Here is a 12,683-nt window from a genome sequence, read left to right as displayed (position 1 = left end):
CAGTCCATGTTTTGAGGGGAAGACTTCACCCCAGGTACCAATCTCTCCCTTGTCAGGAATCTTTCAGCTGTAACTGACAAACATCCACCCCATACAGGTTTAAGCAAAACCAAAACATATACCAGATATCAAACGCATAAAACAAAACCCACCCTGGATATATTAACCCACTTCAGTGGAACAGCCTGGCAGTGGCTGGAATGGGGTTCTGCTTATCTGAGTTCTACATAGCCCCATTTTACAGAAGGGGCCAACTGAGGCTCATGGAGACACCGACTTAGCCAAGGTCAGCCACAAAGCCCGTAAAAGAGGTTGGTACTCCGGGTGGGCGTGACCCGCAAGCAGAGAACTCTGCCTAAACTGTCATTGGGGTGCCCTGCTCTGAAGGAGAAAGTCACCTCCAGGGGGCGGACCAAAGAGGAAGAGCCGACACCTAAAGGGGTGTGGCTAAGGCTCAGCGGGTGGAGCCAGAGCGGGGAGGTAGGGGGGCGTTCGGAGCCCGACGGGCGGGGCGAGACCGGACGGTGCCTAGGTGACTCGCGCCTGCGCGAAGGTCCCGCAGCAGCGCCGCCGGCCGGGACTCTGGTGAAGCCGCCCCCAGGTCGCCGCGGGCGCTCGCTCCCGAGTTCCGCATCCGTCTCTGGATCCGGTCCGACGCCCGGCTGGGCCATGAGCCAGTGTGCGGAGGCGGCGGCGGTGGCGGCCACCGTGCCGGGCGCGGGCATGGGGAAAGCCGGGCTGCGGCCACCCATGGTGCCCCGCCAGGCGTCCTTCTTCCCGCCGCCTGTGCCCAACCCCTTCGTGCAGCAGACGCGGATGGGCGCCGCGAGGCGTCTCCAGGTGAGGGCGCGGGCCCGAGCCCGAGGGAGGAGACGGAACCAGGGGAGGGGCGTGGGTCTGACGGTGGAGGCAGATGCAGGTGAGAGATGTGGGACCCAGAGAGGAGGCAGATCCAGGGGAGGGACGTGGATCTGACAGGGGAGGCGCAGCCAGGTGAGAGGGGAGAGAGATGTGGGTCCGAGAGGGGACGCAGATCCAGGGGAGGGATGTGGGTCTGAGAGAGGAGGTGGATCCAGGAGAGGGACCAGGATCTGCCGGGGGCTGTTGTCTGAGGGGAGTGTGGGTATGCTGGGGAGGTATCCGAGGTGGGGGGCGCCAGTCTGAGAAGCAAAGGCACTGAGGAAGAAAGAGATGTCGATCTGCGAGGTGAGGGCTTTTGAAGGTTCCGTGAGTCTGGAAGGGGCAGAGATGTGGGTCTGAGAATTGAGGGCACTTGGAGGATGGTCTGAGGGTGTGTGAGAAGAGAAAATGCGAAGAACATGCGGATCTGAGAGGCACGTCCTAAACAAGACAAAGCTGAGCAGGCCAGTAGCAGAGGAAACATTCCATGCTGAGAAGGGAGCTGGATGTGTGACAAGAGCTTCAAGTTGAGTAAGTTAGAGTGGAGGGGTGGCCAGTCTATAGGAGAGTGGACTTGGGGAAGTCCTTTTTTTTTTTTTCCCCTCTATTTCTTTTCCTTTTGCCTTAGGGAAGGAGAGGAGTCAGTCTAGGAGGTGAAGAGTGAGGGAGAAGGCAGAGAACCCAGGTCTGGAATTAGAACAAGAGGCTGGGATGATCTAGCTGAGAAGGGGCATCAAGGGTCGGAAATCAGAATCTAAGAAAATGGGTAATGTGGGTCAGCTTAAGGTATTCAGAAGTCTTCACCCTGAACCGGTCCTGAATCAGTCTTCACTCAAACCCTTTGAGAGTCAACACTTCTCCAAATTTTCTTCCACTGTTAAAAACTGCTGAATACAAAAAGGAAGTTTCCTTTTCTTTCCTTTTTCTTGTAAAATGCTCTTTTACCATTAGCAGTTACAACTTGCTCTGAGGACTTCCCCTTTGGTGAAGTTAGCGATCAAAGAACAAGATAGAGTGTGCACGCTACATTTGTCCTGTGTGTTCTTCATGAAAAAAAAAGGGTTTGATGTTTTCCTGTCCATCTCACACATTTCTTTACTTCAGATTGGAAATAGTGTTATTTTTGCATAGCGCACTTATATGCACTGAGACCATTGTCCTCCACAGTGGAGGCAGGTTAGAGTAATGGTAAATGGGCAAATGGGTTGAAGAAGGGTGTGAGACAGGAAGAGGAAGATAATGTAGTAATACCTCTTTGTAAAGAAACTAAATATTTAAAAATTTGATCTTCATGTCTTTAAATGGATAGATGCTCCCTTTGTATCTTAAAACCTCTAAACACTTCTAAATACATTGACTATCACTCAAGATTAATTTTAGTCTGATTTGGTGAAATCAGTCATTCTTAAATGTAAGTATGTCTATTTGGCTTCATATTTTGGAGAGAGGACCAAAGTGGCATATTTATAGAGAGACTAATTGTTGGTGTTGGTTTTCTTTTTTTTTTTTATAGCATGCCCTATTACTACTTGGAGAGCACTTTCAAATAGCTCTCCAAGAGCTGTAGTATAATGGAAAGATCACTAGTCTAGTCAGAAAACCTGCTCGGGCCATGCCCTTTATCAGTTAGTTGTATGACTTTGGCCAAGTCACTTAACCTCTCTGAATTTCACTTTTCTCATTTATTAAATGGGAATAGTCTTACATCAAAGAAGGGTTAAAATTAAGAGAGATAATGTGTGAAAGAAACTGGATTGTTTGGTGATCTTAATATTGATAGTTATGCTATTTGTTGCCTACAAATCTTATACCGTACTTAAAATTTACTATTTGTATTGAATGGAATTCAATAGGTCTAGGTTTTATCTTTTTTTTTTTTTTTTAACTAAAAATGTAGACCAAAGAGGTCTCAATGTCTTGAACAGTCTGGGCAAAGGGAAGATTTAACAGACATGATTGAAAAACAGTATGGTCTGTATTATCAAGTTTAAAAGATGGATATACTTTCACTTAAGTATGACTTACTATGACCAATTCAGACTAAATTTAACCTTGAAAATGATCAATATCTTGCTTAAGGACTGTTGTCACTTTTGTATCTCATTGTAGGACTTAGCTTTGCCCTTCCCCTTCTCTTTTTGACAATTTAAGGTCCTGCTACATAGTGGCATGGAAACAAGTAGCCTAGCTTTCATTTCCTCAAGAGAATATGGAACTGAAATAAGTGTTTGGTAGTAATTGTGGGTCATTTATCATACCAAAAGTATTTGTTGAATGTCTGTTATGTACCAGGCACAAGGCTAATTTCTGGAGATACAGCAGTGAACAAGAGAAATAAGAACTCTGATAAATAAGAAACATAAAACTTATGTTTCACTGAAAAAAAGTTAAAGAGACAAGTACAAAATTATGCATTTCCGTGTTTTAGTAGTACTATGAAGAAGATCCAGAGAAGACAATAACCCTGAAAGAGTGTTGAAAGAAGGCCTCCCTACAGAGATGATGTATTACCAAATGGAAATATGATGGGGAATCCTCTTATTTTGTCAAAGGGTTACTCAAAGTTGGTTTATTTAGTGTTAAACACTATTATTTGTTGCAGACCTAGAAATGGCACCGAAAAAAAGTTGCCCAATATTTGACAACTTAATTAAAATCCGTATTAGCTACTCATTGTGAATGTGAGTTAGCTTATGTGAATATACTATAACCTCATTCTAACTCTATCTTCGGGGTCTATGCTATGGTCCTTTCTTGCAGTAAAGATTATTTCTAGGTCATTTGCAAGGCTGTTTGCAAGGCTTATTTGACCTACCTTGGAGGTTACTCACTGCAAACAGTCTTTTCTCCAGGGGTGTTTGTCAAAACAATCAGAGGCAATTGCTTAACATGACAGTTACCTGAGGTGGTGAATACTGATTGGAGCAAACAATAGGCTTAACCAAATGGTTTGCAAAAAGAAGTTAGGGAATGAGATGCCCATAGGGGACTTTGAAAAGCTTTGACATATTCATGGGAATCTAGAAGGGTATCCACATGTATAGGCCTGTGTGTATACCCAGGGCTATGTGACCTGAAAAACAACAACAACAACAACAAATGCGAATACCCTAAGCTCTCACCTCTAGCTAACCATCAGGCTCTGTACAAACTGGAGGTAAAAGCTAAGGTAGAATTGTGAACTTCCACTTGGCTGTGTGTTGAAGGTGTGTTCCAACATGCACACAAAGACTCTTTGCAAACACTGGGGAACTTATTGATTCCAGGCACTTAAGGAAATCTTATCTAATCATTAGCTGACTACCAAACTAATTGGTCAGAGACTTCAGTAACCACACATGACACATGACAAAGAATACAGCCTTTATAGAATTAGTTCATAATAGTCACTGAAGAAACAAATAACAACAACAAACAGCAACAACAGTACACCCTGGTGATGGAAGAGAATCTGATTTTCAGAGTTGTTATATTATTTAAAATGTTTGCTTTTCAACAGAAAAAAATGCAAAATGATAATAACAAAGTATGTCCCATAAATAGGAAAAATAGCAGTCAATACAAATTATCTCCAAGGAAACCCAGATGTTGGACATACTATCCAAAAACTTTAAATCAGGTATTTTAAATATGTTCATATAACTAAAGGAAACCATGTCAAAAGAACTAAAGGAAAATATGAGACAGTGAATCACCAAATAGAGATTATCAGTAGAGATAGAAATTATTAAAAAGAACCAAAAAGAAGTACAATAGCTGAAATGAAAAATTCACTAGAGGGACTCAAGAGCAGACTTGAGCAAACAGAAGAATCAGCAAATTTAAAGATAGATCAATTGAGATTAATTAATTTGAGGAACAGAAAGAAAAAAGGATGAAGAGAAGTGAACAGAACCTCAGAGACCTGTAGAACATTATCAGGTGTATCAACATAAACATAAATGGGAGCCACAGAAGGAGGCAAAGAATGTTTGAAGAAAAAATGGCTGAAAACTTGCCAAATTTGGTGAAAAACATTAATTTATGCATTCAGAAAGTTTAATGACTTCTAAGTATAATAAACTCAAAGATATCCCTACCTATATACATCATAATCCAACTGTTAGAAGGCAAAGAAAAAGAGAGAATTTCGAAAGCAGAGAGAAGTAACTCATCATACACAAAGGGATCCCGAATAAGAATAATGTCTGATTGTTCATCAGGAACTATGGAGGCTAGAAGGCAATAGGATGATATACTCAAAGTGCTGAAAGTAGAATATTGTCAACCAGGATTAACATAGAAAAACTATCCTTCAAAAATAGAGGAGAGGGGTGCCTGGGTGGCTCAGTCGGTTAAGCGTCTGCCTTCAGCTCAGGTCATGATCCCAGGATCCTGGGATCGAGCCCCGCATCGGGCTCCCTGCTCAGCAGGGAGCCTGATTCTCCCTCTCCCTCTGCTCCCCCTGCTTGTGCTCTCTCACTCTCTCTCTCTGTCAAATAAATAAATAAAATCTTTAAAAAAAGAGAGAGAGAAGAGAAATTAACAGAAACTGAGAGAATTTGTCACTAGTATACATGCCCTGAAAGAGATACTACAGGGAGACCTTTGGTTGAAATGACACTAGAGAGTAACTCCAATCCACATGAAGAAATAAAAATACTGGTAAAGATAACTACATGTATAAATATAAAAGACAATATAAATATAATTTTTATTTGTAAATCTTTTTGTCTTCTATGTGATTTAAAAGACAACTACATAGGGGCACCTAGGTGGCTCAGTCAGGTAAGTGTCCAACTCTTGATTTCAACTCGGGTCATGATCTCAGGGTCCTGGGATCAAGTTCTGTGTTAGGCTCTACACTCAGTGGGGAGTCTGCTACTCTCCTTCTCCCTCTGACCCTCCCCCTACTCGTGTTTGCACACGTACTCTCTCTCTAAAATAAATAAATCTTTAAAAAAAAAGACAACTACAGGGGTGCCTGGGTGGCTCAGATGGTTAAGCGTCCACCTTCGGCTCAGGTCATGATCCCAGGGTCCCGGGATCGAGCCCCACATCAGGCTCCTGGCTCAGCGGGGAGCCTGCTTCTCCCTCTCCCTCTGCCTCTCTCCCTGCTCATGCTCTCTCTCTCTCTCTGTATCTCTGTGTCTCAAATGAATAAATAAAATCTTTAAAAAAAAAGACAACTACATAAAGCAATGGTTAGAAATCTGTGTTGATAGACATACAATGTATAAAGATGTAATTTATATGACAAAAATAGCAAACAGGAGGAGGGAGGAAATAGAGCTATAGGAGCACAATTTTTATATACTATTATAATTAAACTGGTATTAATCCAAACTAGGTTACTGTAAATGAAGTTGGGAACACTTGGGGCAACCACTAAGAAAATTCATTTTAAAAGAAGTGACAAGGGAATTAAAATGGTACACTAGAAAATATCTACTTAACATAAAAGAAGGTAATAATGAAGAAATAGAGAAACAAACAAAAAAAAACATCGATATGTAGAAAGCAAGTAGCAAAAGAGCAGATGTAAATCTCATCAGTAATTACATTAAATATAAATGGATTAAACACACTAATTAAAAGCCAGAGATGGAAGAATTGATAAAAATATATAATCCAACTCTGTGCTATCTAAAAAGACACACTTCAGATTCAAAGACCCAAATAGATTGAAAGTAAAAGAAGAGAAAAGATATACCGTGCAAACAGTAACTAGGAGAGAACTGGTAGGGCTTATTAATATTAAATAAAATAGACTTTAAGACAGAAATTGTTCCTAGAGATAAAGGAAGACACTTTATAATGATAAAAGGGTTGCATCATCGGGACGCCTGGGTGGCTCAGTTGGTTAAGCAACTGCCTTCAGCGGTCATGATTCTGGAGTCCCAGGATCTAGTCCCGCATTGGGCTGCCTGCTCAGCAGGGAGTCTGCTTCTCCCTCTGACCCTCTCCCCTCTCATGCTTTCTCTCTCTCTTTCATTCTGTCTCTCTCAAATAAATAAATATTTTTTTTTAAAAAGGGATTGCATCATCAAGAAAACAGAACAATTAGAACCATATATGCACCTAACAACAGAGCCCCAAATACACAAAACAAAACAGATTGAAGTGGAAAATATACAATTCAACAATAGTAGTTAGAGACTTCAATTCCCCACTTTCAATAGTGGTAGAACAATGAAACAGAATATAAACAAGGAAAAGCCTTGAACGACACTCAACCAGACCTAAGAAATCTACAAAGAGAGCACTCCATCCAGCAACAGCAGAAAACACATTTTTCTCAAGTGCCCATGGAATATTCTCTAAGACAATTATAGTAGGCCATAAAACATGTGTCAATAAATGTAAGAGGATTACAATAATATAATGTATGTTATCCAACCACAATGGATTGCAATTAGAAAAAAATAACAGGAAATTTAGGAAATTCACAAATATGTGGAAATTAAATTACTCCTAAATAGTCAGTGATTCAAAGAAGAAATCGTAAGAAAAATTTGTAAATACTTTGAGATGAATGAAAATGAAGACAATATACAAAAACATATGTGGCTAGCATTATCCCGATAACAAAATCTGAAAAAAATGTTATAAGAAAGGGAAATTATAGACCAATTTCCCTCATGATCACAGATATGAGAACCCGTAACAAAATATTAGCATGTCAAATATATAGCAATATGTGGAAAAGATAACATATCCTGTCCAAATTTGGTTTATTCCAGGAACATAAGGTTGGTTTAACATACAAAAATGTGTATTTCAATGTAATTTATCATATTAGCCAAACATATGATAAGAAGCATTTGATCATTTCAGTAGTTGCAGAAATTTTGTTACTCATTTGACAAAATTCAACATCCACTGACATTTAAAAAAATTCTCAGTAAAATAGAAATAAGAGGGAACTCTCAGTCTAATAATGTACATCAGTGAAACACCTTTGGCTAGCATCATAATGGTGAACTACTGAAGCTGTTCCGCCAAAGGTTGGGAACAAGACAGATATTTTGCTCAACACTTCTGCTCAACGTTGAACTGGGGGTCCTAGCCAGTGCAATAAAATAGGAGAAAGAAATGAAAGAGAGATTAGAAAGGAAAGTGAATTTTCTCAGTCAGAGAAAATCAAATACCATATGATTTCTCTCATATGTGGAATTTAAGAAACAGACAAATAACAAACAAAATGTGCAAAGGGGAAAAGAGAGAGACAAACCAAGAAACAGACTCATAACCATAGAGAACAAACTGAAAGTTGCCAGAGGGGAAGTGGGTGGGGGGATTGGCAAGATGGGTGATATGGAGATTAAAGAATGCACTTGTCTTGATGAGCACTGGGTGATGTATGGAGTTGTTGAATCAGTATATTGCACATCTGAAACTAATAGGACACTGTGTGTTCACTAAGCTGGGATTTAAAATAAAATTTAAAAAAATTAAAAATAAGAAAGGAAAAATTGTAACTGTATTTATCCACAGATGTCATGTTTGTATATGTAGAACATCCTAAAGAATCTACAAAATGGCTAACAACTAGAACTAGTAAGTGAACTTGGCTAGGTTGTAGGACAAAAGATTAAAACTTAAAATCAGTTACATGTCTAATTACTAGTAGCAAAGAATTGCCAAGTAAAATTAAATAATCTTATTTATAATAGCAATAAAATAATGTTAAACAACTAGGAATATATTTAACCAAAAACATGTAACACCACTACACTGAAAACAACAAAACACTGTTGTGAGGAATCATTGAAACTTTACATAAGTGGAGAGATATGTTATGTTTATAAATTGGAAGAATCAATATTTTTATGGTGATAAACTCTCCAAAGTGATCTATAGATTCATTGAAACCCTAACAAAAATCCCAACAGGCTTTTTTGTTTGGGTGGAAACTGACAAATTAATTTGAAATGCATGTGGAAATGCAAAGGAACTAGATTAGCCGAAAAAAAGTTTGAAGAAGAAAAAGCTGGAGGACACAAAGTACCTGATTTTGAGACTTGCTAAAAAAAAAAAAAAGGCAAAAAAAAAAAAGCTGCAGAAGTTGAGAGAATGGGGTATCGAGAGAAGAATAGATGAACTAATTAATCAATGAAACATAATGGAGAGCCCACACATATGTGTTTGATTGATTTTTGACAAAGTTGCCAAGAAAATTCATTATGGAGTATCAAGTCTTTTCAAAAATGGTGTTGGAACACCTAGATAGAGCTATGGATAAAAACAAACCTTGATCCCTAGTGCATACCACACACAGAAAGTAATTTAAGATGGATCATAGACTGAAACAAAAGCTAACACCATACAGCTTCTAGAAAAGAGAATATAAAATATCATCATGACCTTGAAGTAAGTAAAGATTTCTTAGAAAGGACACAGAAAACAAAAACTAAAAATTGATAAATTAGTCTACATCAGAATTAAAAAATTCTTCTCATCAAATACCCGTAAGAAAATGATACCAGGAAGAAAATGAAAAGGCATGGACTGGGAGAAAATACCTCAATACATATAACGACAAAGGTGTTGGAAGTGGAACATATAAGGAACTCCTACAAATTTATAAGGGAACAACAAACAAACCAATAAAAATGGGCCAAAGACTTGAGCAGACACTTAACATAAAGAGTTAAAGGAATGACCAATAAGCACATGAAGAATGTGCTCAACATCATTGTTCCATCAAAGGAAATGTGAATGAAAACCACAATGAGATATTATTTCATACCCACTTGAATGGCTACGAAGTCTGACAACACCGAATGTTGGTGAGGATGTGGAGCAGCAGATACTTCCATACTTTGTTGGTGATGTAAAATGATACAACCACTGTGGAAAACAGTGGGGCAGTTTCTTACAAGTTAACCATACCGTGACCCAACAGTTTCACTCCCAGTAAAGTAAAAATATATGTCCACACCGAGATTTGAACATTAATGTCCATCAAAACTATATTCATAATAGCTAAAAACTTATAATAGGCCAAATGCCCATATAAAGAAGAATGGAAAAATGAATCATGTTATATTCATACAGTGGAACCATACTCTGCAATTGAAAAGGCTTTACTACTGGTACATAATGACAACACCGTGGAATCTCAAAAATATGGAGGGAAAGAAGCCAGACATAAAAGAATACATACTGGGTGATTTCTACGTGACAATCTAGAACATGCAAAACTAGGGTGAAAAGGAGCCTGTCACTAGTTGCCAAGGGCCAGGGATATATATTTGAAAAACTCATAATCTGCACACTTAAAATAGGTGCATTTTATTTTATATAAATTATGCCTTGATAAAGTTGATTTTTTGAAAAGAATACTAAGACCAAATGTTGGCAAGGATGTGCAAGTAACCAAAATTCTCATACATTGGCAGTGAAACTTTAAAATGATGCAACCACTGTGGAGAACACTTTGGCAGTTTCTTATCAAGTTAAACTATCTATGACCCAGCAGTTCCACTCCTCATATAAGAAAGGAAAACACATATCCACAAAAAGGCTTGCCTAAGAATGTTCATAGGGTCTTCAGTCCGTAAGAGCCCACAACTGGAAACCCTGAGATTCATCAACAAGAGAATAAACAAATTGTCCTATTGGCATACAGTGGAATCATATTCTGCAATCAAAAATAATGAATTACTCATTTACAAAATCACATAGTTGAATTTCAAAAACATGTTAAGCGGAAGAAGCTTAGACACATAACAATGCATAATGTATGATTCATTTATGTGACGTTCAAGAACAGACAAAACTAATCTATGTGATAGAAATCCAGCATCGGTTGCCTAAGTGGGTAGGGATTCACTGAAAGAGGCGTAAGATGCCTGGAGGGTAGACGTGTTCTGCGTCTTAATTTGGGTGGTAGGTACAAGGGTATACATTTATCAAAACTCACTGAATGATCTACTTAAGAGCTGTACATTTCCTTGTACGTAATTTTGACTTCAAACACACACACATGCACACACATAATTTGACAGATCAAATTATATCTTAAATTGCTTGACAGAAAAGCAAAATCATTTGGTGCTCCTCATAAATTATTTGATGATGCTCAGATTCACATTAACGGCCAGGAGAGGCAGAAGACCAGCGCTGTTTGAGTAGTGTAGTTGGCTAATAGAAGAAAGATAATGTGGTGTGCATAAAGATAGTTTATTTCACTTAAAAATCAATATGGTGGGACACCTGGGTGGCTCAGTCAGTTAAGCGTCTGCCTTCGGCTCAGGTCATGATTCCAGGGTCCTGGAATTGAGTCCCGCATTGGGCTCCTTGATCAGCAGGGAGCCTGCTTCTCCCTCTGCCTGCCTCTCCCCCTGCTTGTGCTCTCTCTCTCGCTGACAAATATTTTAAATCTTAAAAAAAAAAAGTCAAGGGGCGCCTGGGTAGCTCAGTCGTGAAGCGTCTGCCTTCAGCTCAGGTCATGATCCCAGGGTCCTGGGATCGAGCCCCGCATCGGGCTCCCTGCTCGGCCGGGAGCCTGCTTCTCCCTCTCTCACTCCCCCTGCTCGTGTCCCCTCTCTGGCTTTCTCTCTCTCTGTCAAATAAATAAATAAAATATTTTTTTTTAAAAATCAATACGGTATAGAATTAAGAGCAAGGGCTTTGTAACCAAGCTGGGTTCAAACCCTGGCGCTGCCACTTAGTAACTGTGATCTCAGCAGCTACACCTAACTCCCTCTGTGCCATTCCTTTCCTGTATGTAAAACAGCCCTAAGGTTGTAGGAATCAAATAGGTTTCTACATGCCAAGTGCTTCTCATGCCTGCTACATAATAAGCATTCGTGTATTATTGGCCATTCTTATTAATTTTCCTTATTCTTACCTGTTTTTTATTTGACTTTTTCCTTCTCCATCTCCTTATTGTTGTTGGTTATTAAGGACTGGCAGGTATATAAAATAACGCATTTACTCTTTCACACTCTAACACCTTCATTAACACTCTTCCTTCTACTGATAGCTCTCAAAAAGCAATTTCCTCTCTTACCTTGCTGGCTTCTGCTGGTCTTTCAAGACCATTCAGCCTTCAACTCCTCCAGGAAGCTTTCCCTGACTGCTCAGTCAGATACTTTGTTTCCCCAGCATCCTCTAGTCACTTTCCTTGATAAACAGATCACATGTTCTTATAGGACCTGGTTTTCTTCACTGTTGCTTTTCTACATTGTAGGTGTTGTGTGGCGGGATATAGTACCTTATTTTTCTTTGTGCTTAGCTTCATGTCTGGGGCAGGGTAATGTTCAATTCATCCTTTAGTGAATGCATAAATAACACAGAACTTTCCTCTTCCATGTTTCTGGTTGATAGCCAGAACATTAAAATACTGTCCATTCACCTATTTTTTTTTAATCAACTTTGACTTTCAGATTTTATTTCTTGGAATTATCCTGCTTCCAATCCGTGCCTTGTTGGTCGCATTAATTATATTACTGGCATGGCCATTTGCCGCCATTTCAACAGCATGCTGTCCCGAAAAGCTGACCCATCCAATAACTGGTTGGAGGAGGTAAGAAAGAATAATGTCTAAATGTTAGGTAAATCAAGATAAAGAAGAGTTTGCCATAGTTTAATCATCGATCGAGAGTTTTATCTACTGCTGCCGACTCAATATTCACCATTTATTTCTGTTTCTCAGATGAAACGGTTCTTAATTCATCATATGGAGAAATTGCTGCCCAAGCACCTTATGATAATCTTCTGTTGAAGCTGTAATTCCCTAACATTAAACAATTGTTTTCTAAGTTATTGCTTAAAACTGATAGATCCTTGGTTCT

At 39.4% G+C, this 12,683-nt stretch overlaps 1 protein-coding gene across 1 annotated transcript in view; it reads left to right on the top strand.

The window, feature by feature from the left end:
- Positions 1–542: 542 nt before the first annotated feature.
- Positions 543–12,683, top strand: part of LPCAT2 (lysophosphatidylcholine acyltransferase 2) — a 67,669-nt gene continuing 55,528 nt past the window's right edge. Inside the window, exons 1-2 of the mRNA XM_027619867.1 lie at positions 543–840; positions 12,276–12,415. Coding sequence (XP_027475668.1) covers positions 670–840; positions 12,276–12,415 — 311 coding nt within the window. The 5' untranslated portion in view covers positions 543–669. The remainder of the gene's footprint in view (positions 841–12,275; positions 12,416–12,683) is intronic.

The sequence above is a fragment of the Zalophus californianus genome, chromosome 17 (genome assembly GCF_009762305.2).
Source record: "Zalophus californianus isolate mZalCal1 chromosome 17, mZalCal1.pri.v2, whole genome shotgun sequence".
Classification (NCBI taxonomy): domain Eukaryota; kingdom Metazoa; phylum Chordata; class Mammalia; order Carnivora; family Otariidae; genus Zalophus; species Zalophus californianus.
Note: the sequence above shows the minus strand (reverse complement) of the source record. Positions and strands in the feature narration are given on the sequence as shown.